The sequence below is a fragment of the Lepidochelys kempii genome, chromosome 8, assembly GCF_965140285.1.
Source record: "Lepidochelys kempii isolate rLepKem1 chromosome 8, rLepKem1.hap1, whole genome shotgun sequence".
Lineage (NCBI taxonomy): Eukaryota > Metazoa > Chordata > Testudines > Cheloniidae > Lepidochelys > Lepidochelys kempii.
In genome coordinates this window covers 75,000,393-75,026,929 of record NC_136387.1, presented here as the reverse complement: position 1 = coordinate 75,026,929, position 26,537 = coordinate 75,000,393, and the positions used below count along the sequence as shown (strand labels likewise).

Sequence of the window (26,537 nt, the reverse complement as noted above, 5' to 3'; positions counted from 1 at the left end):
CTGTCTCTTAACCTTTAAAATACTGTTCTGGTTGTTTTTTTTTTAAAGTACCCAATATGTAGCAGCCCAAATCAGGATCAGAATATGATTGCAGTTATACTAAAATAGTACAACTAGAGGGGAAAAGGACTTGCTAATATGTACATAAATCAAAGGGGTTGCAAAATCCCAATTACAATTTAGAACTTCCTACCTTCTAGCTGTCTGCTTGTGCCTCCTTATAGCCTCTATCTGCCTCTGCTCTAGCAAATCACACTCTCAGGTAGGGAGCTGATATCTACTCTGCCATGATAGATCTACTGTCTAACTGCCTCTATCGAACAGAGTAGCTACTGTTTGACTTCAGGTTTAATACCCCATTCAGATGAATTAAGAGCAGCCCGGTTTAATACCCCATTCAGATGAATTAAGATCCATTATTTGGCTGCACCCTTAAGCTTACATCACCACATCAGTTTATGGATCATACATATGATTTGGGCATTTAACATTTTAATGAAAACGTAAATTCTTAACCCTCCTAAACAATTTAAAAACCAGTGCACCCTGATGCAGTAACCTGTGCTTCTGTGTACTCCTGTTACACACGGGGCCTTGCGCATGGAGTGGTAAACCAAGGGCGATGAAGGGTAGGGCTGCAGTTAAAACACGGCACCGGGAGGGAGAGTACGAGTAGATTTAATTCCCAACTCTGCCACTGACTTTCTGAGGGACCTAGCTAAGGTCAGGTAATGTCGCAGCTCCCCAGCTGAGCAGCGAGGATATTTTTCCTACCTCCAAAGGAGCGTGGGGGGGGAGACGCTCACAGTAGGTGACGAGCGAGGTTGCTCTTCGAGGCCGCCCTGGGCTGGCTGAGTCCCCCCAAGCCCAGCCTGGGGACTCGGGGCGGAGCTGCCCCCTGGTTCGGGGGCTATAACACCCTAGGCTGACCCGGGCGAGCCTGGGGCTGCACGCTGGGCTGACGGCGCCCGGCTGGGGCACAGGAGCGGGGGGTCGGGCTACCTCTGCCAAGGTAGGTGCGCAGCGCACGGGGCTGCTTGCGGCTGACCTGCCTTGGAGCCGGGGGCTGCGGGGAGGCCCTCTGCGCCATTCCCGCCGTTGGGCGGGGGCGAAGGGGCCGGGAGGGAAGCGGAGGGAGCCGAGGACCCTGTGCCTGCCCCCCCGCGTGGTGCTGGGAGCAGGGGGGCTGCCCCGCCCGGCTGCTGTCGGTCACGCCGGCTGCTGCTGGCCGGCTCCCTGCCGCTGGCGTGAGGCAGACGTGCCGGCCTCTCCTGGGCTGGGCTCCGGCCCCGCTCACGCGGCTGCCGGCGGCGGCTCCTGCCTGGTGCCGCGCTGCGCTCCCTGCCGCGGAGCCCATCCCCTGACGCTGCCGGGGAGGGAGGATCGAGAGGAGCAGCCGCCGCCTAATGGCGAGCCCCGCTGGTTGTTTACCGTGGCTCCCGGGCGGGTTCATGGTGGCGGTCAGGGCTCTGCTCTTCTGGGCGCTGGTGTATAGCTACTGCGCAGCCTGCGCCTGCATAGAGCTGCTGAAACTTTTGTGGCGCATCGGAAGGAGCCCAGGCAAGACCTTCCAGCGGGTCATCCGGGAGAATCCTCCAGCCTGCCTCAGTGATCCCTCCTTGGGCACCCACTGCTACGTGAGAATTAAGGTAAAGGCTGTTGGTTTCTGCGCTAATCACTCAATATGGGGGTGCGAGGGGGTAACCTGGCTGCCGCTCAACATAAATAACAGGCGACTCGCTCTCTTTGCTTGCAAAACCCGAGGGTGCGGGGTGGGGACTGGCTGGCCTCTTGCATTTCCCCTTCTGTTCTCTCTGAAGATCTGCTGTAGCGCCGTTTGTTTCTTGGGTTGGTGCTGAAGGGGAAGCCGCACTGAGTGTGTTTGGTTCATTCAAACGAAAGGGAAGGGTCTTGGTTATCTCTTCGTTTTAGAGCTTACCGTGTAGTGGCTTTGAGAACCCGTTCTACGCGCATCACGAAGATGGGGTTTGCAAACCGTCATCCATTGTGAAACAGTCACACTGTGTGCATGTCAGGTCTTTGGTCGGAATTGTTTCACTCTGCTTCCGTTTATTTGTTGTCTTAAAGACAGAGCTGAATTTTCCTGTGCAAAGCACACAGAATCCTTGCAGGTCACCTTCGTTCGCGGGCTGATCCGTTTGACCTGAGTGGAACGAGCTCTGTTCAATAAAGTGTAACCTAGCTACAGCTACTGATGGGGGTGGGGGGGGGACAGGAAACTTGATGAAAATAACCAGTGTGTATGCAAATCAGCTGAGCCAGGTGATGTGTCTCAGAGTTTTTGAGGGAATTAACAAATGAACTTACTCAACCTCTGGTCATTACTTTCAGAAAGTCATGGAACACTAGAATTAGACAATCAGGGAAAATTCAAGGTGGCACTAATCACTCTTCTTTCCAAGCTGCTCCTACGTGCATGTTCTGTCAGCCCTCCCAGGGTTGCCTGGTGTGATGAATCATGCATACTGTATAGATGCTTAACACAGTATAAAGCATGCACTCTGTATGTGCACTGGTGAGGATTCCAGAGACAAGACCACTGTCAGATGATCAAGTTGTTTCTCCACTTTACCAGGAGCTTGAGCACTCAAACTGGTGCCAGGTGAGAATAGAACTGAGTGAAATCGACTGATTATGCCCCACCAGGATGGCAAGGCCTGTTCAGTTGCTGGGCTATCATTGTCCTTTGCCACTAGCCTAGTGGGAGAGAGGATCTCAGGCTTTATACCCATATACAACATCCCCCCCCCAAACATTTTGGGCATAAATGAAATCATTGACTATATCCAGAACACCCATTTCTCTCAAGAAATATGAAACATCTTTTCCATCAGTAATAGAAGGCAAAGTGTATTTTTGTTGTGATCAGTACTAGAGTAGTGCTTACGTGTCCCAAGTAAAACAGCAAAGATGAAAGTCTGGATCTTGAAATGTTTTTAAAAAAGGAATGACATTTCAACACAGCCTGGATGTGAAGTTTGAAGATGATGCTCCAGTTACAGCTTGGATGACTGTGCAGATGATGATGTCAACAGTCACAGAAAAAGTGGGGAGAAGAGAGGGCTCGAGAAGTTAGATGAGAAGCTCAGTTTGGGGCATATTGAGTTTAAACAGCTGCCTGGACATCCATGAGATAATTTCAGGGAGACAAGGTAGTTTTGGATGGAGGAACAGAGGTCAGGAGAAGAAAGGTAAATTTATGAGTCGTCAGCATACAGATGACGATTGAAGGTGTGTGAGTGGATGAGATATTGTTTGAGGTGATAGATATATACACAGAGAGAGATAGAAAGGGATGAGGAGTTTGAGGACAAAGTCCTATGGGTCACCCACTGAAAGAGAGGAAAGGAGGAGGACCCACTAAACAAGACATTGAAGAGCGGCAGGAGGATAACAAGGAGAGAAAGGAATCATAAAAACCAAAAGAGGACATGATTTTTGAGAAGTACAAATGGGTATGGGGTCAAATGTGGCTCAGACGATATCACAGGTGATGATGAGGGAATAGATGCCCTGAGATATGACCAGGAAGAGGTCATTAGAGACTTTAAAATTAGGGCTGTCGATTAATCACAGTTAACTCATGTGATTAACTCAAAAAAATTAATCATGATTAAAAAAATTAATCGCAATTAATTGCCATTTTAATTGCACTGTTAAACAACAGAATACCAATTTAAATTTATTAAATATTTTTGTATCTATTGATTTCAAATACAAAACAGAATACAAAGTATATATTATTTTTAATTACAAATATTTAAACTGCAACAATGACAAAAGAAATAGCATTTTTCAATTCGCCTCATACAAATACTGTAGTGCAATCTCTTTGTCGTGAAAGTGCAACTTACAAATGTAGATTTTTTTTTTGTTACATAACTGCACTCAAGAACAAAACAATGTAAAACTTCAGAGCCTACAAGTCCATTCAGTCCTACTTCTTGTTCAGCCAAGGGCTAAGACAAACAAGTTTGTTTACATTTACATGAGATAAAGCTGCCCTCTTCTTATTTACAATGTCACCAGAAAGTGAGAACAGGTATTTGCATAGCACTTTTGTAGCTGGCGTCGCAAGATATTTACGTGCTAGATGCACTAAGGATTCATATGCCCCTTCATGCTTCGGCCACCATTCCAGAGGACATGCTTCCATGCTGATGACGCTTGTTTAAAAAAAAACATAATGCGTTAATCAAATTTGTGACTGAAGTCTTTGGGGGACAATTGTATGTCCTTTGCTCTGTTTTACCCGCATTCTGCCATATATTTCACATTATAGCAGTCTTGGATGATGACCCAGCACATGTTGTTTGCTTTAAGAACACTTTCACTGCAGATTTGACAAAATGCAAAGAAGACACCAATGTGAAATTTCTAAAGATAGCTACAGCACTTGACCCAAGATTTAAGAATCTGAAGTGCCTTCTAAAATCTGAGAGGGACCAAGTGTGGAGCATGCTTTCAAAAATCTTAAAAGAGCAACACCCCGATGGGGAAACTACAGAACCTGAACCACCAAAAAAGAAAATCAACCTTCTGCCCGTGGAATCTGGCTCAGATGATGAAAATGAACATGTGTCGCTGCACACTGCTTTGGATCGTTATCAAGCAGAACCCGTCACCAGCATGGACACGTCCTCTGGAATGGTGGTTGAAACATAAAGGGACATATGAATCCTTAGTACGTAAATATCTTGCAATGCCGACTACAATGGTGCCATGCAAACACCTTTTTTTACTTTCAGGTGACATTGTAAACAAGAAGCGGTCAGCATTATATCCTGCAAATGTAAACTAACTTGTTTGTCTGAGCAATTGGCTGGTCAAGAAGTAGGACTGAGTGGACTTGTAGGCTCTGAAGTTTTACATTGTTTTGTTTCTGAGTTCAGTTATGTAACAAAAAAATCTACATCTGTAAGTTGCACTTTCACAACAAAGAGATTGCACTACAGTACTTGTATGAGGCGAATTGAAAAATACTATTTCTTTTGTTTTTTACAGTGCAATTACTTATAATCAAAAATAAAATGAGCACTGTACACTTTGTATTCTGTATTGTAATTGAAATCAATATATTTGAAAATGTAGAAAACATCCAATAATATTTAAATAAATGGTATTCTATTACTGTTTAACAGTGTGATTAATCGTAATTAAATTTTTTAATCATGATTAATTTTTTTTAATCTCTTGACAGCCCTATAATGTATAGATAATGTCACAAATAATTCCTGAATACTGCTCATTGAATTTGATGCTTCTAAACTTTTGTGAATTAATTTTCTGTCTTCACTGGAGTTACAGTGTGTAAAACTGTTGTAATGCGGGGGGGGGTGCGCTTGGGAAGAATCAGGCCCAAATTCTTCATAAAATCCAAAATGAGTATGAAAAAGAGGAAAAAAATATTTCCCTTCTAGAACCCTGGTCCCAAGATATAAGTTGATGCATTTGCAGTATCGGGGGCAGCTCAAGGAAGTTCAAGCAGATACAGCCAGGAAATTCTGGCTACTGTACTTTCACCATCATGGAGAGTACATCAGCCCTTGATCCACAGGCAAAAGCATTAATTGATCAGGTTGTAGAGAGGAGGCAGTACATTCTGTTACATCTATAAAGAAGTACAATCTCTCCTTATGTGAAACCCAAACCAACGGACTAATGCTTCACAAGCCAACTCTTTCCCAAGTCCCATATCCCCTTGTCTCAGGAAGGTCTTCACCAGCAGTATCTCCTCAGATCTACCATAACACTGTTTTCTGTGTGAAGACAACGTACAGCCTCACAGGCAATATTCAGAGTATACTAGTCAGCTTTATACCTGTAACCTTTTGGATCGCTCTCAAGTCCATGGCTGAGCATTAAGTTTTCTTCGTTAGGGAGGCAGGAACCATCAAATCTATTTGGCCATCATTTCAGCCCATTTAAAGTCTACTCAGTCTAACCTTCAGTTGATGTATCTCAGCAGAGCTCCATTAATTTAAATAGAGCTATGTCAGTTTACACTGACTCAGCTTCTAGCCTACTGACAATAAACACCTTGCCTATTGGTAATTTTCACAATCATAAAAATTCTCAGGGGGCTTATGGCTCCAGCCAATTTCAGTAAATAAAGACGAGGTAGGTGAAACAGTCACATTAATAGACCTTCTTTTCCAATCTCTCTGAGAAAAGCCTTAATGGACTTCAACTTTTTAAAATAAAAATAAGCGTGTTTTAAACCTTGTGGCACATCAAAAATATACAATTTTTAACTACCTTAATTAATTTTGATGAACTTTTATTTTAAAAAAACCCAGAGGTCCGTCAACTCTATACCTGTTTTCAATGTGATATAATTTTAAATATCTGAGAATAGCATCATCTAACTCACAAGCTGTACAGCAGATATAAAGTATTCTTGGCATGGACTAAAATACATTGTATCTAGTGGTTGTTTGGTGTTCTGTGTGAACTGAATGGGTGATAGTTCCTAGTTACCTAGTATGTAGTTACCTGGGCATCACACCAGTTGGTGCTCTTGTTGGAAATCTTAGCAGAGTCACATAACTGTACAGGCATAGAAACTGAACGACCTTGTCACCTGCTAGAGGAGATCCTTCCAGAATAGTTGGTAAGCTTGTACTACCACTGCCCATACATCACTGATCTGTGAAGATAGAGAAGACTTCAATTTCCAGGACTGTCAATTTGGCACTTATGTTAACCACTAAATTCATCTTTTTGAATACCTTTGAAAATCCTATTAATACTCAGATCCTCATTGCAGCAGTACTGGGCAGCAATCAGATCACAATACTTTTTTTTCTTTCCCTTCCAGGATTCAGGATTAAGATTCCACTATGTAGCTGCTGGAGAGCGGGGTAAACCACTCATGCTGCTGCTTCATGGCTTTCCAGAGTTCTGGTAAAACTCCCCACTTGTTCTCATTTCACTACAGACATAGTTTATATATCCTTTAAATCCACTCTGCTATTCTCCATAACTATGTTCAAATATCCCAGTAATGGTAAGTTTTAAGACTGAACAAACCACTACAACTGAGCATGCATTCATTTTTTCCAATTGTACCATCCACAAAATAATCTCGAGGTGTTCATCTAACCCAAAATACCTCTTTCCATTCTAGTTCAGGAAATATTTCTTCATGTGTATACACTTTTCATCAAACTATCAGGAGAGCCATTTACTCTGTTCTAGTACATTTCAGGGTTGACAAAGCATAAACATTTAGAATGAGTATTCCGGTGTTCGGACGTCCTGGTGATGGGCACTAGCACAAAAACCCAGGCAGACTTTTAAGTGAAAAAAATATTCAGTATATTTATTAATAAATAATGGCGTAGCATACTATATATTGTAAGAAATACAGGGAGGGAAATGTACAGTTTTTAAAGGCCTAGAGTCTTTTGTGTAGCTTAACTACTTTTAGGTGTCACTAACGGAAAAAGGCTCCATTAAAGTTATTACATCTGCAGGCCCATGAAGAAGCCTGGCGGATCAAAAGTAAACAAAACCTAAAGTGTTTATTTGTAATGATGAAAGGACCAAGTTTCTAACATTTTGGCCGTATCATTTAGGCTGTGATTGCCAGATTTAACAAGCTAAAATCATTGCAGGTCATGCCTTTCGCAACATTCTGTGTATTGTCTGACTACTCAAATGGAATGGGATATTGAATAAGAAAACTGCTATATAGGTCATTGTTAACACCAGTAACATAGCTTATATCTGCTGTTTTTAGAGAAGACAACAATAAAGTAATGGATGAGATAAAATATGCATGCTAAAATATTATGGTTGGCTTGTTACTGAATCTATGCAGAATTTTATGTATGAACTGAGATTTTGTTTTGAAAGCATGAGATAAAAGAATAACAATATGAGTAGTATAAAGCAGCAGTAAACCTGTACTTTTTGGATAGTAACAGGAATGGAAGTAACTTCCACTATTATGAAGCTTAATTGCAAAATCCTCTAGCTTCCAATGTCTCAAGGTTATTACTAGGACACACGAAATAACCAGTCAGTGCTGACCTCAGTGAGCAACTGAGGGTGTATATTGACAAAAGGTCAGTCAAATATATAATGCACCACTGCCATTAAATCCCTTATATGCACATTTTTTTACATCAGTACAAAATCTTATGGGAAACTAATATAAAAATTTTAAAATTAGTGTAAAAAATTCAGACAGCTGAATGCCTGTAAGGATGTGTGTGAGCTGCTGAATTTTGTATAAACTGCCTTCCAGAAATAACATGACCAGAAAAACCCCAAATAGCTCCAATTATTCAGCCTTGCAAAAACAAAGGTATTTACCAACGTTTCAAAATCCTTCCTGCAAAGCAGTGGTTTCACTAGATAAATACTTTAGGCATGATAAAAAAGTGTTGTATGAAAAGATCAGTGATACATATTGAACACAGAGGCTGATGACAGGATACTTTTACTGGATAGCCCATGCCTCTGGGATCTGCTTCTCTTGGTGGTCTGCTAAGGCTACAGTTTGGCAACCATCAGGGTGCTGTGCAAGACCTATCTGTTCATTAAGCCTTTAACTGATTGATGGACCATCATGACAGAAGGGTATGGAGATATAAAGGTGGTATGTCATTAAAAAAGAAAATATTTACTGTGTCATGTTGTTTCACTTTAATGAGGTATTTGTGATAGCCCCTATAGTTACCATGGTAAACTCGACTTACTGGGCAGTGCATATTGATTTTTTAAAAATAAAAGTCATTTATAGAAACCTGTATTTATTAAATCTTATATTTATTTGCATTAACATAGGGCACCCAGATGGAACTGTGATGGGTGTTGTGTTTACAGTAATAACATTTTCTTTGATTAATCCAGGAACAATGTAATGTTGACCATGATGTGTTCAAAATCCCTGATTGGTTAGCATTACCCCCAAAGCAGAAGGCATAAGGATCTGAAATAAAATGCTACTTGGAGTCTGGCAGAATTCTACACCTCTCTCTCATGCTATTTGACCTCCCAAATGCTTCATTTATGTTGTTTATTTGAGATCTTTGCAGTAGGGCTAATAGTAAAAGTTAGCAAGCAGGGGTCCATGTTATATTATCTGTGGTTAAAATGATCATAACATTTTTCATATTTCCTTGAATGATACTATAATATAGTGCCAAATCCTTCCAGGTTCTGAGCACCTCCTAGAAGGTGTTGGGTATGCTCAATTTAAATTGATTTCATTAAGAGTTGAAGGGTAGGTAGCACCTTGCAGGACAAGGCCCACAGTCTTTTATTATCTTTATACCATTTTTATCCAGTTATAATCTATTATTTCTAAACCCAAGAATAATCCAAATCTTTCTCTGGATGCTTATTAAACTCTTCCTCACTCTAAGTAATTTAAAGTAAGTAATTTCTGTCTTTATTCTCCATAGAAACACAAGCAGTAAAATACCATGTACGGTACTGACGCCCTGACAGCTGTTAATCTTCATTGTTCTGGGAGAGTTTAGAGTGACTGAATAAGGACACACAGATTAATATAGCACAGATGATAAACCATAGAATATCAGTTGATCAAATTAACTTGTAACATATTTTATTAATCCTTTGCTTTACATTGTGAATGAGTTATCGTTCCTTCCTTCCCCCCTCCCCCAAAGAAACCCAGATGTGTTCATCTTGTCATTTGAGGCCCTCCATTCAAGCCCTATCTGGTGCAGGAGGAAGATGATAGGAGAAGTAGCTCTCCACATCCCATATTCTGAGGCCTGTTGAGTCCTCAGAATTACAGCAGTCTCAGGGATGCTCTAATTTTTGCCAGCTACCTATGGCACTAAGGAGCCATTCTAGAAGCCATGAATAACTGGACCATAGAGACAGTCTGGTTATACCCTCTTTCCCTCAGCTATGCTCCCTATCTTAGGGGCTTCGAGAAGATGGTGGTGTAGAACTACTCATGCTAGCTCATCTTCGCTACAGATTCCCTTTCTAGTGGGAATTCCCAACCAGACAGAAGGAACCACTGTGCTATGGCAAAAAGGGGCCATACATAACAGAGAATCAAGCCAATAGAATTTAACTTTACCCTATTATAGAGGCTGTACTACTGACTGAATTCTAGTATTCTTCCATGTAACCTTTAACTACATTTTTTTCTCCTTTATTAGGTATTCTTGGCGCCATCAATTGCGAGAATTTAAAAGTGAATATCGAGTTGTGGCACTGGATTTGAGAGGTTATGGAGAAACAGATGCTCCTTCTCACCAGGACAATTACAAGTTAGATTGCCTAATTACAGATATAAAGGATATTTTGGAATCTCTAGGTGCGTTAGCAGAAACCAAACTGCCCAAGTTGTTAATTTTATTTCATTTGTTCCAGAAATATAAATAGGTATCCTGTGATTTTAAAAAAAATTCCAGGGTGATTGGTTTTATTTTAATATATGCATTTAGTTGACGATATTGTCTAAGAAAATTTGATTCAAATAGATCTGACTTATTTTATGGATTTTAGTCCATACTAATTCTTGAACAGTATGAAAAGTTTTGTTTTCAAGTCAATATGCCTAGGTCAGCATAAGGAATATGCAAAAATGAAAAGCCCTAAAGATGCTCTTATATGCCCCCATCCTGCAATGGGATCAGCTAGCACAGCTGGATCCAGTACTATAGCCTTATGCTGAGAACCACTGAAGTCAGTGAGTCTCCACCTAATACTTACCCTTGCACTTAGTGAATCTAATTATAGGATTAGGGTTTTAAGCGTCAGTAGCACTTACAGGGCCTCACTACTAGAAGATGGAAACCAAAACAGCGTGGTGAGACTTTCTGGTACCTACAATGCAAAGTGCATATGCTCTACCCTCTGAGTGACAGTAGTGTAGGGACTGTATAGCGTTAATAAAAAGAAAACAACTTACTAAAATGTTACTGCATAAACACAATAGCCAATTCTCAGTTGTCAATATTCAGCTGAGCTTTACAGTTCATTTATGTACTCCCTTGTACAGGCCAAATCATGGCCAAGCTTGCACAGCTGCGAAAAGGGGACTAAGAGGGGACATAAGGTACTGTACTCCTTATGTCCTTGTATAGGCTATGTGTACCACAGGTAGCAGCATGGGAGGGGAAGCAAGCTCTAAAGCTGCTGGGTCTCCCCTATTCAGGGGGAAATGTAGCTGTGCTGGATATAAGGACACCATAGGATACTTCCCCTCCAGAGTAGTGGGGAGATCCAGAGGCACATTGCTACTCTCTGAGTCGTTATCCCTCACAAGCTGCACACAGGGCAGCGTAAGAAACACTGGGCAAATTGTAAAGTGATGATCTAGCCCTCAGGTTTGAATTTAGAACTGGTCTGAAAATTTTGAATCCCCTCAAAAAATGGGGCATGACATCACAAACTTTGTTTGCGTTTTCTAAGCAGCTCTAGTTTTATTAAACTCCTCAGTAATGCCATGGTTGTGCTTTGCGATGTATTGTGCTCTCTCATTATAAGCCCTGCTTCACAGGGGCTTAAAAGTTCCTAGAAAAAAATAACCTCTTGGACTCAAATTTCCCCTGCTTGTTCTTGCTCCAGAGAGGAATTATTTTGGAAAGTCAGATAAAATCAAAAGTGGATGGAGAGATTTTTATCAGAGAGTAGATAAAAGGTGTTTGTCTTAACTCTTGACATTTCTCGCTTGCTTTCTGTCAGAGAACCCAAAATAATTTGGATTTTACACATCTGACTTGGCATGTATATAGAGCGCTTTAATTTCCAGTAAGGAACTGGGGCTTTGCAATGTAGGTCTGTCTGGGTTAAAAAGGTGGAATTTCCTAAAGCACAGAAGTCTTGAATTAACTCTGCTCCTGGTGAGTCAGTGGTCAAATTCCCACTGATATTAGTGGAAGCATAGTTAGGCCAATGCTTAGCACTTTTGAAATTCCGACCTAAAGAGAATATGGATAAGTAAAGAAGTGTTCCGAGCCTGTACACCATCCTCCCTATCTGTTTAAGTGTGCAGTAAGTGTGGCTATCTGAGTATAATTCCCACCGTTACAATGATGCAGAATTGAGATTTTGAACACAATGTGACCAGCTTGGCCACATTGCACATAGGTATTAGGGCACGGAAATGATCTCATATAGTAAGATCACTTAGGTCACATATACAAGGGGGGACAAATTATATTTGCAGTGGAAACCATTACTTTTAATTACCTGTTAAAATTTCAAGCGTAACACTCACTAATCTCTTTTTTATGTTTAATAAAGGAAGTATTGACACATTTTTAACTATGGCAGTGTAAATAATTTGTTAAGAAAAAATGAAAAAGTTGAAGTGTTGTTAGCAAATATGTTGGAACATTTGTTTTTGTTTAACTGTCATTATTTTATGTGATAACTCATTTTCATATAATTGTCAGTAAACAAATGTCGAAATCTGTCTTTATGTGGCAGGGTACAATAAGTGTATGCTGATTGGCCATGACTGGGGTGGAATGATCGCTTGGTTAGTTGCTATTTGTTATCCGGAAATGGTGACCAAGCTTATTGTGGTTAATTTCCCTCATCCCTCTGTATTTACAGGTGAGTTTTACAATATTTGTATATTAACCCAAAATATTCACATTTTCACTGAGCAGGCAGATTTGGTGCTTATTTAAGGGTAGATCTGGAGAGGCACTGCACACCAGGATACCTAGGGGTGCTGTGAAAGAACATTACAAGTGCTCAGCACCTCTTAGAATCTGTCCCTTATTTAAATGAAACCCAAAGCTGTTAAATATTTTGCATTAAAGCATAATTTTACAGTAATGTGTGAGGGTACTAGCATGCAGATATACTGGCTTCTTGTCTTTGGAAAACCATGGCCAGATTCTCATTTACACTCAGGCTGCTTTACTTGGCTCTGGCAGTGCAAAGGTGCCTTAAGGTGGATGAAAATGACCCATTATATTGCCACGGAAGCGTAAAGCCAGAGGCAGATTACGATTTTGTAGGGCCCTGGGCCAGAGCAAGTGGGGGACCCTCCCCGCACCTTCCGCCTGCAGTCTCCCCTCCGCCACTCCTCCCACCGCTCCTTGTGCCACTCCACCTGCCCACCCGGCACTCCTGCCAGAGAGCGGGGTCAGGGCGTGGGGGCTTCCCCCGCTCCCTGGCAGGAGTGCCGAGCAGGTGGAGGGGGGAAGGCCCCTCGCCCCGACCTTGCCCACTCTGAAGAGGGCCCCCTCACCCAGCACTACCCCTTGGATGTGCTGCTTTGTCCCTTCCCTGGTTATTGCATGTTGCCTGAGCCCCTCCATTTCCCTTCCCCCGCCCTCCGCCTAAGGACATTTGCCCATGCTCCAGTCTCAGAGAGCAGAGGACACAGGGCATGGCCTGGCATAACGCAACTGCACAGAGGACAAAGGCCATTGCTCTCGGTGTCCCTTTGCTGGCCAAGGGCAGGTGCGTGGCAGCTCAGTTTTCCCCTCCTCTTCTAAGACACGTACCTTTGGTCCCATCCCACCCAACCCCCACCGGATGCTAGCCTGTGCTTTGGAGCTGCCTCGATAGTGCCCCTCCTCTCAGAGGATTGTGAGAGCCCTGCTAGCAGCATAAAGGGAGGAGTCACGTCTGCGCTCAGGGTCCCAGATATGATCATGATTGACTCACTTCAGCCCTGAGGGTCCTGGGAATGTCTGGACCCTTCCAGCCCCTAAGGCACAGGTTCACACTGATTCAGGGATGCCCTGGGGCTCTTCAGACCCCTCTGTGGGATGGCAAAACTCATTGGAGACCTGCAGCTTCTCTTTGGAACCGGGGCATGTTGATGTGGAGGGGCTGGGAGCCATCAGAGCCCTTTGTGGATGGGGCAAACTTTCTCCACATGCCTCCCTGCACTCCTTCTGGGGAGCAGGGCAAGCCCCCACACCTGGACCCTGCTCCCCGGCAGGAGTGCTGGGCAGACCAGGTCAAGGCGCAGGGGTGCCCATTTTTCTAGGCCCCCCAATTGGCCGGGGCCCCTGGGCACGGGCTTTGTTGGCCCTTTGGCTAATCCACCACTGTGTAAAGCAGCCTTAATGTACATGAGAACCAGGCGCCTACAATCTAATCCTCATTTAGACAACAAGTGAAATTGAGTTTTGTGATGTTATACTACAGCATAACATTGTAACAAAACAGTCATCCAAGTCTGCTTAATAGAGGACCATGACTGTAATAGCATGGAGTTGAAGGTAAGGATTTTGGTGGATTTTTAGAGTTGTGTGGTGAGGTACGCACAGAGAATATCTGCTATCTGTCTGGCTCTAGCCAGTGCTACTTGATTTATACGTTCCCATGCATTAAATGCACATACAATTTTAAAATGCCCACTAGCATCTTACTACATTTCTTTTCTTTAATTGCAGACCTGTTTTTTTCTCATTAAATATCTTATGGTCTCACCCCACTTCTCCAGATATATTTAACAGAAGAGTACTTAATAAGGGCTTGATTGTTATCCCACTTGGTGTGAATAAATTTAAGCCAATGAAGTAACACTGGTGTAAAACCAGTATAAGTGAAATCAGAACCAAGCCCTAAAACTCAATTACTCCTACAAAATATACTCGAGTAGCCTTCCTAACTTACTAAAGATTATTTTACTGAATAATTAAGCTACACTTACCAAAATAAGGGCTTATCTTGTACCATTGGAGCCAGTTGAAGTTTCATCAGTAACTCCAGTTGGAGCAGGAGCCAGGCTCTGTATGAACAAAATGCACTTTGTGATGCCATAGACTTTTTGATGTGTGTATTTATCTACTTGCTTAGTAGTTCACATAATCCACTCTAATTTTCAGTGGTCTTGTCAGTCAATGGCACAAATCAATTAGATTCTACTGTGCACTGAATAAAAAGATTCAAGTTATAAATCAAGTATTCTGATAGCCATAAGCATCGTTGTAATGCCCAGTACATTAAAAGTATGACTTTTTCCTCACATTTTTATTCATAAATTGCATTTTAGAATAACAATAAGATACCCTGAATGATGCATTTCTAAGGAATTATTGCACTTCTCACATGGCTGAAGTCACCTGACTTTCAGGCTTGTGCCCTATAACACCACTCTGGGCTTGCTATAATCACTTACTCATGTACTGCATATCATTTCTTATTAAGTAATAGCAATAACAGATCTTTGACAGTTCCCCAAAATTTGCACGTCACGATTGGTTGACTTCCCATCGCATTCACATGTCCCAGCATCAGAGGACTAGATGTACTACTTATGATCAGTGCTGAAGTCTGCCTATTAGAAAATGGTGAGTTAACTTTTTCCAATATTGAGCAGATCTCTATTGTCCTCCTTGTAAACTTATAATATTTGAACGAAAACTTTAGAGAGATCAGGCAATACTGAAAATATGTTAGTTTACCATTGTCTTATAGGGCAGAAAAGTCAAGTGACCTTGACCAGCAATGTTGATGACCTGTCAAAGGAAAAACACAACAGGTGATTCAGTTTAAGAATTTACAAAATAGGAATGTTTGAAAAGGTTATTTGGGACTTGAACTATTAAATGCAGTTAAATTAGTTTTGTTTTAAAGAACAATCCCTATTCATCTTTTGTGACTGATTTTTCAGAGATCGGCTTCCATTTTGTAGGATCAATTTTGCATCTCCAAATAATTGCATGTGTAATTTTACATCTATAAATGATAGCCTTTAGACTTCTACCTAACTACTATACTTGCTACTTAAATGTTATACTTTGTACGTGTAACTCATTGCAGGCATAGAGCTGCACCTGCTTAATGTAAATTCAGTTATATTGTTTTCTTTGCTACGTGTGCTTTCAGGGTGCTACTGAAGTGACTATACAGTATCTTGGTTCCAGTTTTTGTACCTGCTAAGAAAGAAGACTATTCAAAAGTTTAATCCTTCCATTAATAGGATTGATGCCATATTTAAAAGCATAAATGGATTATCATCTATATTCTATAGCATCTCTACGCATCACATTTGTGAAAGGAGAAATATTTAAAATGTTCTTTATTGAATTGTTTTTGCACAATTAAAAATAGTTTTGACTAATAAAAACAGGTCATTTTAATTAAACTGATCAAAATACCAAAACCCTCAAGTCCAGCCCCTTTTGCTGAATTTTTGTCAGGCCTTCCTTTTGCTGTCTACTTAAGATACTGTAAATGTAAGACTGAATTCATTACATTTTAATGGCCAGTACATATACTCATATACTTACTTTAAAAACTATAATCATTCCTTGTCACATAGCATTCTCTAAAATAATACTTTTAAAATATTCCTTTGATTTTAAAAATAGTGATATCAACAGTAATTTTATCAGGTTTCATTCATGGGCATTTTTGTTTCAGAATACATTCTACGACATCCTTCACAATTGATTAAATCTGGTTACTACTTCTTTTTCCAAATGCCTTGGTTTCCTGAATTCATATTTTCAGTAAATGATTTCAAGGTAAGCAAAATGAGTGCTCTTTTTTATGTTTAATGTGTGACTGATGGAAAAACTGCCACCTATGTTGATCCTTTCTGATAGTATGACAGTTATGGAAGAATTAAGGATAGCTAGCAAAACATGACTGTAATTCTGAATTTTATTTTAGGTAGGGCTGTCTATTAATCGAAGTTAACTCACACGATTAACTCAAAAAATTAATCGTGTTTAAAAAATTAATTGCAATTAATCACAGTTTTAATCACACTGTTAAACAATAGAATACCAATTGAAATGTATTAAATACTTTGGATGTTTTTCCACATTTTGAAATATATTGATTTCAATTACAACACAAAATACAAAGTGTACAGTACTCACTGTACTCACTGGACACTACAGTGCTAATAAACAATGGTCACATAAACACCACCCTATACCGGAAACCTACTGACCGCTATTCCTACCTGCATGCCTCCAGCTTTCACCCTGACCACACCACACGATCCATCGTCTACAGCCAAGCTCTGCGATACAACCGCATTTGCTCCAACCCCTCAGACAGAGTAAAACACCTACAAGATCTCTGTCAAGCTTTCTTACAACTACAATACCCACCTGCAGAAGTAAAGAAACAGATTGATAGAGCCAGAAGAGTTCCCAGAAGTTACCTACTACAGGACAGGCCTAACAAAGAAAATAACAGAACGCCACTAGCCGTCACCTTCAGCCCCCAACTAAAACCCCTCCAACGCATTATTAAGGATCTACAACCTATCCTAAAGGATGACCCAACACTCTCACAAATCTTGGGAGACAGGCCAGTCCTTGCCTATAGACAGCCCCGCAACCTGAAGCAAATACTCACCAACAACCACATACCACACAACAGAACCACTAACCCAGGAACTTATCCTTGCAACAAAGCCCGTTGCCAATTGTGCCCACATATCTATTCAGGGGACCCCATCACAGGGCCTAATAACATCAGCCACGCTATCAGAGGCTCGTTCACCTGCACATCCACCAATGTGATATATGCCATCATGTGCCAGCAATGCCCCTCTGCCATGTACATTGGGCAAACTGGACAGTCTCTACGTAAAAGAATAAATGGACACAAATCAGATGTCAAGAATTATAACCTTCATAAACCAGTCGGAGAACACTTCAATCTCTCTGGTCACGCGATCACAGACATGAAGGTCGCTATCTTAAAACAAAAAAACTTCAAATCCAGACTCCAGCGAGAAACTGCTGAATTGGAATTCATTTGCAAATTGGATACTATTAATTTAGGCTTAAATAGAGACTGGGAGTGGCTAAGTCATTATGCAAGGTAGTCTGTTTCCTCTTGTTTTTTCCTACCCCCCCCTCCCCAGATGTTCTGGTTTAACTTGGATTTAAACTTGAAGAGTGGTCAGTTTGGATGAGCTATTACCAGCAGGAGAGTGAGTTTGTGTGTGTATGGGGGTGGGGGGGATGTGAGAGAACCTGGATTTGTGCAGGAAATAGCCCAACTTGATTGTCATGCACATTGTGTAAAGAGTTGTCACTTTGGATGGGCTATCACCAGCAGGAGAGTGAATTTGTGTGGGGGGGTGGAGGGTGAGAAAACCTGGATTTGTGCTGGAAATGGCCCACCTGATGATCACTTTAGATAAGCTATTACCAGCAGGACAGTGGGGTGGGAGGAGGTATTGGTTCATATTCTCTGTGTATATATAAAGTCTGCTGCAGTTTCCACGATATGCATCTGATGAAGTGAGCTGTAGCTCACGAAAGCTTATGCTCTAATAAATTGGTTAGTCTCTAAGGTGCCACAAGTACTCCTTTTCTTTTTTAGTACTCACTTTGTTATTTTTATTACGAATATTTGCACTGTACAAAGGATAAACAAAAGAAATAGTATTTTTCAATTCACTTCCATAGTGCAATTCAGTATCATAGTGCAATCTCTTTATCGTGAAAGAGTAACTTACAAATGTAGATTTTTTGTTCGTTACATAACTGCACTCGCAATGTAAAACTTTAGAGCCTACAAATCCGTTCAGTCCTACTTCTTGTTCAGCCAATTGCTAAGAGAAACAAGTTTGTTTACATTAACAGGAGATAATGCTGCCGCCTTCTTATTTACAGCGTCACCTGAAAGTGAGAACAGACGTTCACATGGCACTTTTGTAGCCATCATTGCACGGTATTTACGTGCCAGATATGCTAAATAGTCGTATGCTATACAGAACATGAAACATGAATAAAGAAAATCAACCTTCTGCTGGTGGCATCTGAATCAGATGATTAAAATGAACATGCGTTGGTCTGCACTGCTTTGGATTGTTATCGAGCAGAACCCGTCAGCATGGACGTATGTCCTCTGGAATGGTGGTTGAAGCATGAAGGGAATATGAATCTTTAGCGCATCTGGCACGTAAATATCTTGCAATGCTGGCTACACCAGTGTCGTCGAACACCTGTTCTCACTTTCAGGTGACATTGTAAACAAGAAGCTGGCAGCATTATCTCCTGTAAATGTAAACAAACTTGTTTGTCTGAGCAATTGGCTGAACAAGAAGTAGGACTGAGTTGACTTGTATGTAGGCTCTAAAGTTTTACATTGTTTTATTTTTGAATGCAGTTATTTTTTGTACGTAATTCTACATTTGTAAGTTCAACTTTTATGATAGAGATTAAACTACAGTACTTGTATTAATTAATACTTTTAAAATTAATTTAAATTTAAAATTAATTGAAAAATACTATTTCTTTTATTTTTACAGTGCAAATATTTATAACAAAAATAAAGTGAGCCCTGTACACTTCATATTCTGTGTTGCAATTGACATCAATATATTTGAAAATGTGGAAAGCATCCAAAAATATTTATATAAATAGTATTCTATTATTGTTTAACAATGAGATTAATCACGTGATACATTTTTTAAATCACGTGATTAATCGGGATTATTTTAATTGCACAATTAATCACAATTAATTTGTAATTACTTGACAGTGCTAATTTTAGGGCTAATATTTAACAGACTAATGCACATGTGGATAGAAAGAAGCATATAACAGTACTGCCAGCCTCAAGAGATCAAAAATCATGAGTCAGACTCAAAAAAGCATGAGATTGCTAAGTGAAGGCTAGCGTGGGTATGCTTACATGTGCTGCAGGCCCACACTACGATTGCATAGACACCCTAAGCCAATAGCCAGATTCTCTGCACGTAGAACATCCACCAAAGTCAATGGAACATCCTCTTAGAAATGTTAGCCCTTTTCTCCCTCAGATCAAATACAAAATGTTGACATTTTAATTTCCTTCCCTTACAGAACAGTAGTTTCTAAAGAAGAGTCTGATTGTTTGAAAACAAGAACTTCTGACAGGCTGGAATATGGAATGCTTTCCTGTGAAATGTGCTGCCTAAATAACTTGTTGAGACAGACCCCAAAAACAAGACAAAAGAAAAACAAAAGAAATGTCAATGAGTTTGACATTAAATCAAGTTGTTGCATTTAAAAATGTTTTCCTTCTATGACAGTAGAAATCTGTGTCGAGAGCTTGTGTTTGCTTATGACAGTATAAGGGCCCACTGCGAAGGAGTTTTGTCTTATTTATAAAAAGAAAAGGAGTACTTGTGGCACCTTAGAGACTAACCAATTTATTAGAGCATAAGCTTTCGTGAGCTACAGCTGCTCTAATAAATTGGTTAGTCTCTAAGGTGCCACAAGTACTCCTTTTCTTTTTGCGAATACAGACTAACACGGCTGTTACTCTGAAACCTGTCTTATTTATATATATTTTAGCACTCTGAAATAGACCTCACCAGGAATAAGAACGTTCTATACTTCATTATTTATAGTTGCCTAAAAAAAGTAGCTTACACTTCAGACAAGGAGGTAGATGGATTTTAAACAAATATCTCCTACTCAAAGGGAAAAATATCATCATCACTGTTTTGCTATCCACAATGTCTAGACATCTTAGGTGCTTTTTTTTTTTTTACTAGGTTCTGAAAAACTTGTTTACCAGTCGGACTACTGGAATTGGAAGGAAAGGCTGTCGATTAACAGCAGAGGACATTGAAGCTTACCTTTACATCTTTTCTCAACCTGGAGCACTTACTGGACCCATTAACCACTACAGAAATATTTTCAGGTCAGTCTAATGTTCATAAACCAAGTAAAACATCTCAGCCAAATCCTTGGAATCCAAATATATTATTTTATCTATTACCCCAAGGGCAGGAGAAAAGGTAAATCTGTTCCCAAACCAAGGTCCTTTACCAGGTACTACACTGATTCAGTGTCAGAGAGTATGATGCAATTTAAATTCCATGGCATGGCCACAGAATGTAATCAAACTGCCAACGTATTATGGAGGATAACCTTTATGTCTAGAGCTGATAAACATTCTCTCCCATTAATAACAGGCATGGCAAATCAAAGATTCAGTCTTTAAATAGGATATTAATGATATCATAGAAACAGAGTATCATACAAATGTGGGACTGGAAGGAACTTTGATAGGTCATCTAGTCCAGTCCCCTGCACTGAGGCAGGACTAAGTACTATCTAGACCATCTCTGACAGGTGTTTGTCTAACCTGTTCTTAAAAACCTCCATTGATGGAGATTCCACAACCTCTCTAGGTAATTTGTTCCAGTGCTTAACTATCCTTATAGTTAGCAAGTTTTTCCTAATGTGTAACCTAAATCTTCTTTGCTTTACCTTTGCTAAATCTTCCATTACTTCTTGTCCTGTCTTCAGTGGATGAAGAGAACAATTTATTCTCCTGCTCTTTATAATAACCTTTTACATACTTGAAGACTCTTATCGTGTCCCTGCTCAGTCTTCTCTTCTCCAGATTAAACAAATCTAATCTTTCCTTGTAGGTCATGTTTTCTAGACCTTTAATCATTTTTGTTCCTCTCCTCTGGACATTGTCCAAATGTGGTGCCCAGAACTGGACACAGTACTCCAGTTGAAACCTTATCAGTGCTGAGCAGAGTGGAAGAATTACTTCTCATGTCTTGCTTACAACACTCCTGCTAATGCATCTGTGATAAATGAAGTCAGGGGAGGGTAGCTCCCTGTAATGGACACCCAGCCAGCCAGTTAGCTGCAAAATCCCTCTTGGTAGCTGTTCTCTGCGTGTTTTACCTGTAAAGGGTTAAAAGTCCCCCAGGTAAAGAAAAGGAAGTGAGCACCTGACCAAAAAAGCCAATGGGAAGGTAGAACTTTTTAAAATTGGGAAAGAAACTTTCCCTTTGTCTCTCCGTTGTTCTCTCTGGACTGGAGGGACAGAGCAGCAATCCTGTAAGCAGCTTTAAGCCAGATATGATCATAAATCATCAGATCATACCTAGAACTACTTAACTGATCTCTGGGTGTCCATTAAAAGGAGCTACCCTCCCCACACCTTCATTTATCACAGTATCCTAGAATGATGTTTGCTTTTTTTGCAACATTATTACTCTGTTGACTCGTATTTAGTTTGTGATTCACTATAACCCCAGGTCTTCTTTCTGCAGTACTCCTTCCTAGGAAGTCATTTCCCATTTTGTATTTGTGCAGTTGGTTATTCCTTCCCAAGTGTACTTTGCATTTGTCCTTATTGAATTTCATCCTGTTTATTTCAAACAATTTATCCAGTTTGTCAAGATTCTTTTGTATTCTAATCCTGTTCTCCAAAGCACTTGAAATCCCACCCATCTTGATATCATCCACATACTTTATAAGTGTACTCTCTATGTCATCATCATTTATGAGCATATTGAACAAAACTAGACCCAGGACAGATCTTTTTGGGACTCCACCTGATATGCCCTTCCATCTTGACTGTGAATCATTGACAACAACTTTCTGAGTATGGCTTTCCAACTAGTTGTGCACCCACCTTATAGTAGGTTCATCTAGGCTGTATTTCCGTAGTTTGCTTATGAGAAGGTCATGTCAGACTGTAACAAAAGCCTTACTAAAGTTGCAGTATATCACATCTACTGCTTTCCCCCATTCACAAGTCTTGTTACCCTGTCAAAGGATATAAGGTTGGTTTGACATGATTTGTCATCTTATTATCTTTCAGACACTTGCAAACTGACTGATTATTTGCTCCATTATTTTTGGATAATGACTGATTTATAATTCCTGGGGCTGTCTTTATTCCTTTTTTATAGATAAGTATTATATTTGCCCTTTTTCAGCCCTCTGGGATCTCTCCTGTCCTCCATGAGTTCTTAAAGATAATTGCTAATGGCTCAGAGATCTCTTCAGCCAGTTCTTTAAGTATTCTAGGATGTAGTTAATCAGGCTATGCTGACTTGAAGACACCTAATTTGTCTAACTTGTTCTTTCCCTATTTTAGCCTCAGATCCTACCCCACTTACACTGATGTTCACTATGTTAGTTGTCTGATTACTGCTAACCTTTTTGGTGAAAACTGAAACAAAAAAGGCATTTAACACTGAAGCCATTGCTGCATTTTCTGTTTCTGCCTTTTCCTCCTGATTGAGTAATGGGCCTACTCTGTCCCTGGTCTTCCTTTAATAATATATAATAGGGGATTAAGTCCCCCAGTGCATCAGCACCATTAGAACTAAAGGATTAGATCAGTCTTGGGACCCATTCAGTTCTTGCCTGTGTGAAGCTGTCTGTAAGAATACCAATTGTGATGGTAGGATATTGTTGGATATGAATACCTGTTCACCAGGAACTGGATTGAAACCATCACTTTATTGCACATAAGGCACTGAACAGCATTCAGATTCTAAAGACTTTCATCTTCACTAATCACAGTGGATTGTACCTTGTGACCTAGATGTTCTAGATTGCAAATCTGCACGTTAATCCTTGTTAAAAGAAGCTATTTTCTATTTGGTACCTTGAGGCACAATGCTACATACTGAATTTCACATACAAAAGAAATAACACAACATGGTTCATAGACATCATTATCTTATTGAGCAATATTCTGGTTTCTTGAGTTCAGAATTGTCTATGACTAATCAAATCTCCAAAATATCCATTGTCCTAACTGGGTGCAAGAGTAATATATTGATTAAAGAGAATGAAATAAATGAAGAAACTCCTAACCTTCCACCCCATGCTAATTGCTCATACAAGCTTGTCTAAATAAAATTATTTCAAATATTCTGCTGCTTTTAAATAATCACATTACATCATTGTTATTAACTGATTAAATGTCAGTGTACCTTGGTGGCTGTTTTGAGCAACTGCAGTTAATCTGTATTGCAATATGCCACTAAGATTTATAAAACAGTTTAAACTTAAACATGGATGGGCTGTTTAGCATCTATTTGAAAATGGATTATTTGAAATAACTTCTGATGGGTTAATAAGGCTTACATTCAAGCAATTATCTCACATCTGTCTACTATCTGTCACAACTTAGTCCTGTAACTTATAGATCTATTAATAAATATCAGTAAAAATCATATTAACTACTTCAAATGTTCAGAAAGATTTTATTTCTAAAATATTTACTTTAATATAAAGTCAGTTATATAAAGAAATATTTTAATTATAATTTTATGCAAGTTTAAGTGAGTCATTTAAATGTTATGAAACCCTTAGCCATGTTTCTTTTTGAAGTCTCTTTTTCAATGTGTTAACAAAGTGTCTCAAAATCTTTCCCCCTGCAAGCCCCTCAGAAATTCTTCCAAAGCCCTGAGTTCTGATGTTGAGGATCTAAGCAGCTTTTACTCAATGCTATGCAAATTTTGGGTAATATTCTTCTCTCGGTGCATAGAGATTTATGTATTTAACTCCCACTGCTTCAAAAAGAGACTGTACCCCTTTGTACTGTGAATTCTGTTGTCTTTTGAATGTCTTTATGCATTCTGCAGGTCTGTTTGAATGTGACTGGCTACATTCAGCATTTCAGAGACTAATATTCAATTGAAAGTTTTTCTCCATAAATATTTTACTTATAGTTGTACTGTACATTCAGTTTTCAGTAAGTCTAGGAGACTGAATAGATTGGTCATCTTACACGGTGTTTATGAAAAACAGTTAAAAGGAATTAAATGATAGTCTACTGGCATCATTTTAAACTTGACACAGCATTCACCAATATAGGAAAATTCATCAGCATGTAAGATTCTGACTATGTTAGGCTTAGATTCTCTTTTATTGATGTTACTGAGCCCCTGATCAGTAGATCAAAGGGGGACACTATTCAAATGCAAGAAAGAAAATATCCTTTTTAATCTTCTCCAGAATCACTGGAACAAACAGACATTAAAATGGAGCAGTTTGTGACAGGGCATTGAAGACTCAAAGGGGAAATGTGACACAAAACATTCACAGACACAGCTCTAGAGCCAGATTCTCAGCAGTTCCAAGCAGCAGTTCAAGCATCCATGGATTGCTGGAATGCAAGGGCCTACCAGTCACACTTCTTTTTTCCTGGCAGCACTCCCATGCTGGGTGCCAGGAAAAGAGTTGTTCATCTCTACGCCACCTGTATACACTTCCATGCTGGGGAGTCCTCTACCAGACAGATCTGCAGCGTTTAAATCTGCATTGCTCCAGAGAACTAGTGCAAAGATAACTTAATTGGACCGAGGATCTGACCTCTCCCTATGTTATTTCCTTCTGCTAATTTCTTATGCACTCAAAGACATTTTTACAATAGAGTTACAGTTCAAGATAGATCACATAAAGCAAAGGCCACTTAGAAATTATTTGCAAATATCTGCTGCAGAGTCAATAACCTATTATATAAATCTGCACAAAGTTATTTTTCATACCAACGTACAAGTTGAAAAAATGACAATGTTAATTTCTCTTTTTATAACAAATGAGGCCCAAATGTATCGACCCTCAGTTTTGCTTCAATGAGGTTTTGTCTGAAAAAGCAACTGCAGGATTTGGACTATGGTAAATTCTGTGTTAGAATAAAGATACCCTTGGAAGATGTTGCTGACATGAGATCAGTTAGAGAGCTTTGGTGATAATTAGTAATGTCTTGGTAATATAGTGAATAGGTTGGATCCTGGAAACCATGCAACTAATCTGTGATGTATTTTGAACTGGAAAGTTAAATTGACTGATATTTTGTCATGAAGATTTTAAAAAAACAATTAAACTTGTATTTTGTTTTTAAAGTTGCCTACCTCTGCAGCACCATGAGGTCACCATGCCTACCTTGTTGTTATGGGGAGAAAGAGATGCATTTATGGAAGTTGAGATGGCAGAAACTACTCGAATTTATGTTAAAAATCATTTCAGATTAACTATTTTGTCTGAAGCCAGTCACTGGCTCCAGCAGGATCAACCTGACATAGTTAACAAGTTGATATGGACCTTTCTAAAAGAAGAGACAATAAGAAAAAGAGAGTGACTTTTTCTACATGTTTTAAAGGTCTACATAAAAGCTCTTACATTTAAAAAACTAATTATTAGCAGGACCATATTTCCAGCCTACCTTCTAATTTGGGCTCTGTTAGGGAAAAGTGTTTTCAATGTACTGTACGTATTGACACCGATGTTATTACTAAAAGAAGATAGTGTGAGAACATATAATGTTAACATTGGTTTTACCTGTATTCTTGTATTTTGCACATAAAAACACCTGCCTTAAAATGTATGTATTTGTACAGTAAGGAAATCATGGAAAGTTACTTGGTTCTGGTTTCTCACTTGCTTTACACTTGTAATATATGGTGCCTTTCACAAACTTATAATGAAACAATGGCAGGCTGCCATATGAAAAGGAAGTCAGGTATCAGCTGGACTATCAGTTTTCATTCAACCAGTTGAATTTTTTTTTTTACTGTATTGTACCATTACAAAAGTTACCAAGTATTTTATTGTTTACATTTTACTGTATCAGTCTAAAGAAAACAAATTTCTGGGCAAATCTGTGGTCTTCAAGTGATATATCACACATACCTTGTTGTATTGTGAAATTACAGTTGTTTTATGTGGTATATTTTCTTCTTAATTGAAAAATAGGGATCGGTCCACATGTAACGTATCTGGACAAGAAGAATGGGAAATGAAGAGCTATATATTCATGATTTATGTATCAAATCCACTTCTATCTAATAAAATGTAATTTAAATTGTA

At 39.7% G+C, this 26,537-nt stretch overlaps 1 protein-coding gene across 1 annotated transcript; it reads left to right on the top strand.

Annotated features, from left to right (window-relative positions):
• The first annotated feature begins 695 nt into the window (after positions 1-695).
• On the top strand, positions 696-26,537 carry EPHX4 (epoxide hydrolase 4). The gene is made up of 7 exons (XM_073357085.1): positions 696-1,649; positions 6,842-6,927; positions 10,173-10,330; positions 12,451-12,579; positions 16,360-16,463; positions 20,453-20,601; positions 25,575-26,537. The coding sequence occupies exons 1-7, from the start codon at positions 1,407-1,409 to the stop codon at positions 25,807-25,809; spliced, it is 1,104 nt and encodes a 367-aa protein (XP_073213186.1). The 5' UTR covers positions 696-1,406; the 3' UTR covers positions 25,810-26,537.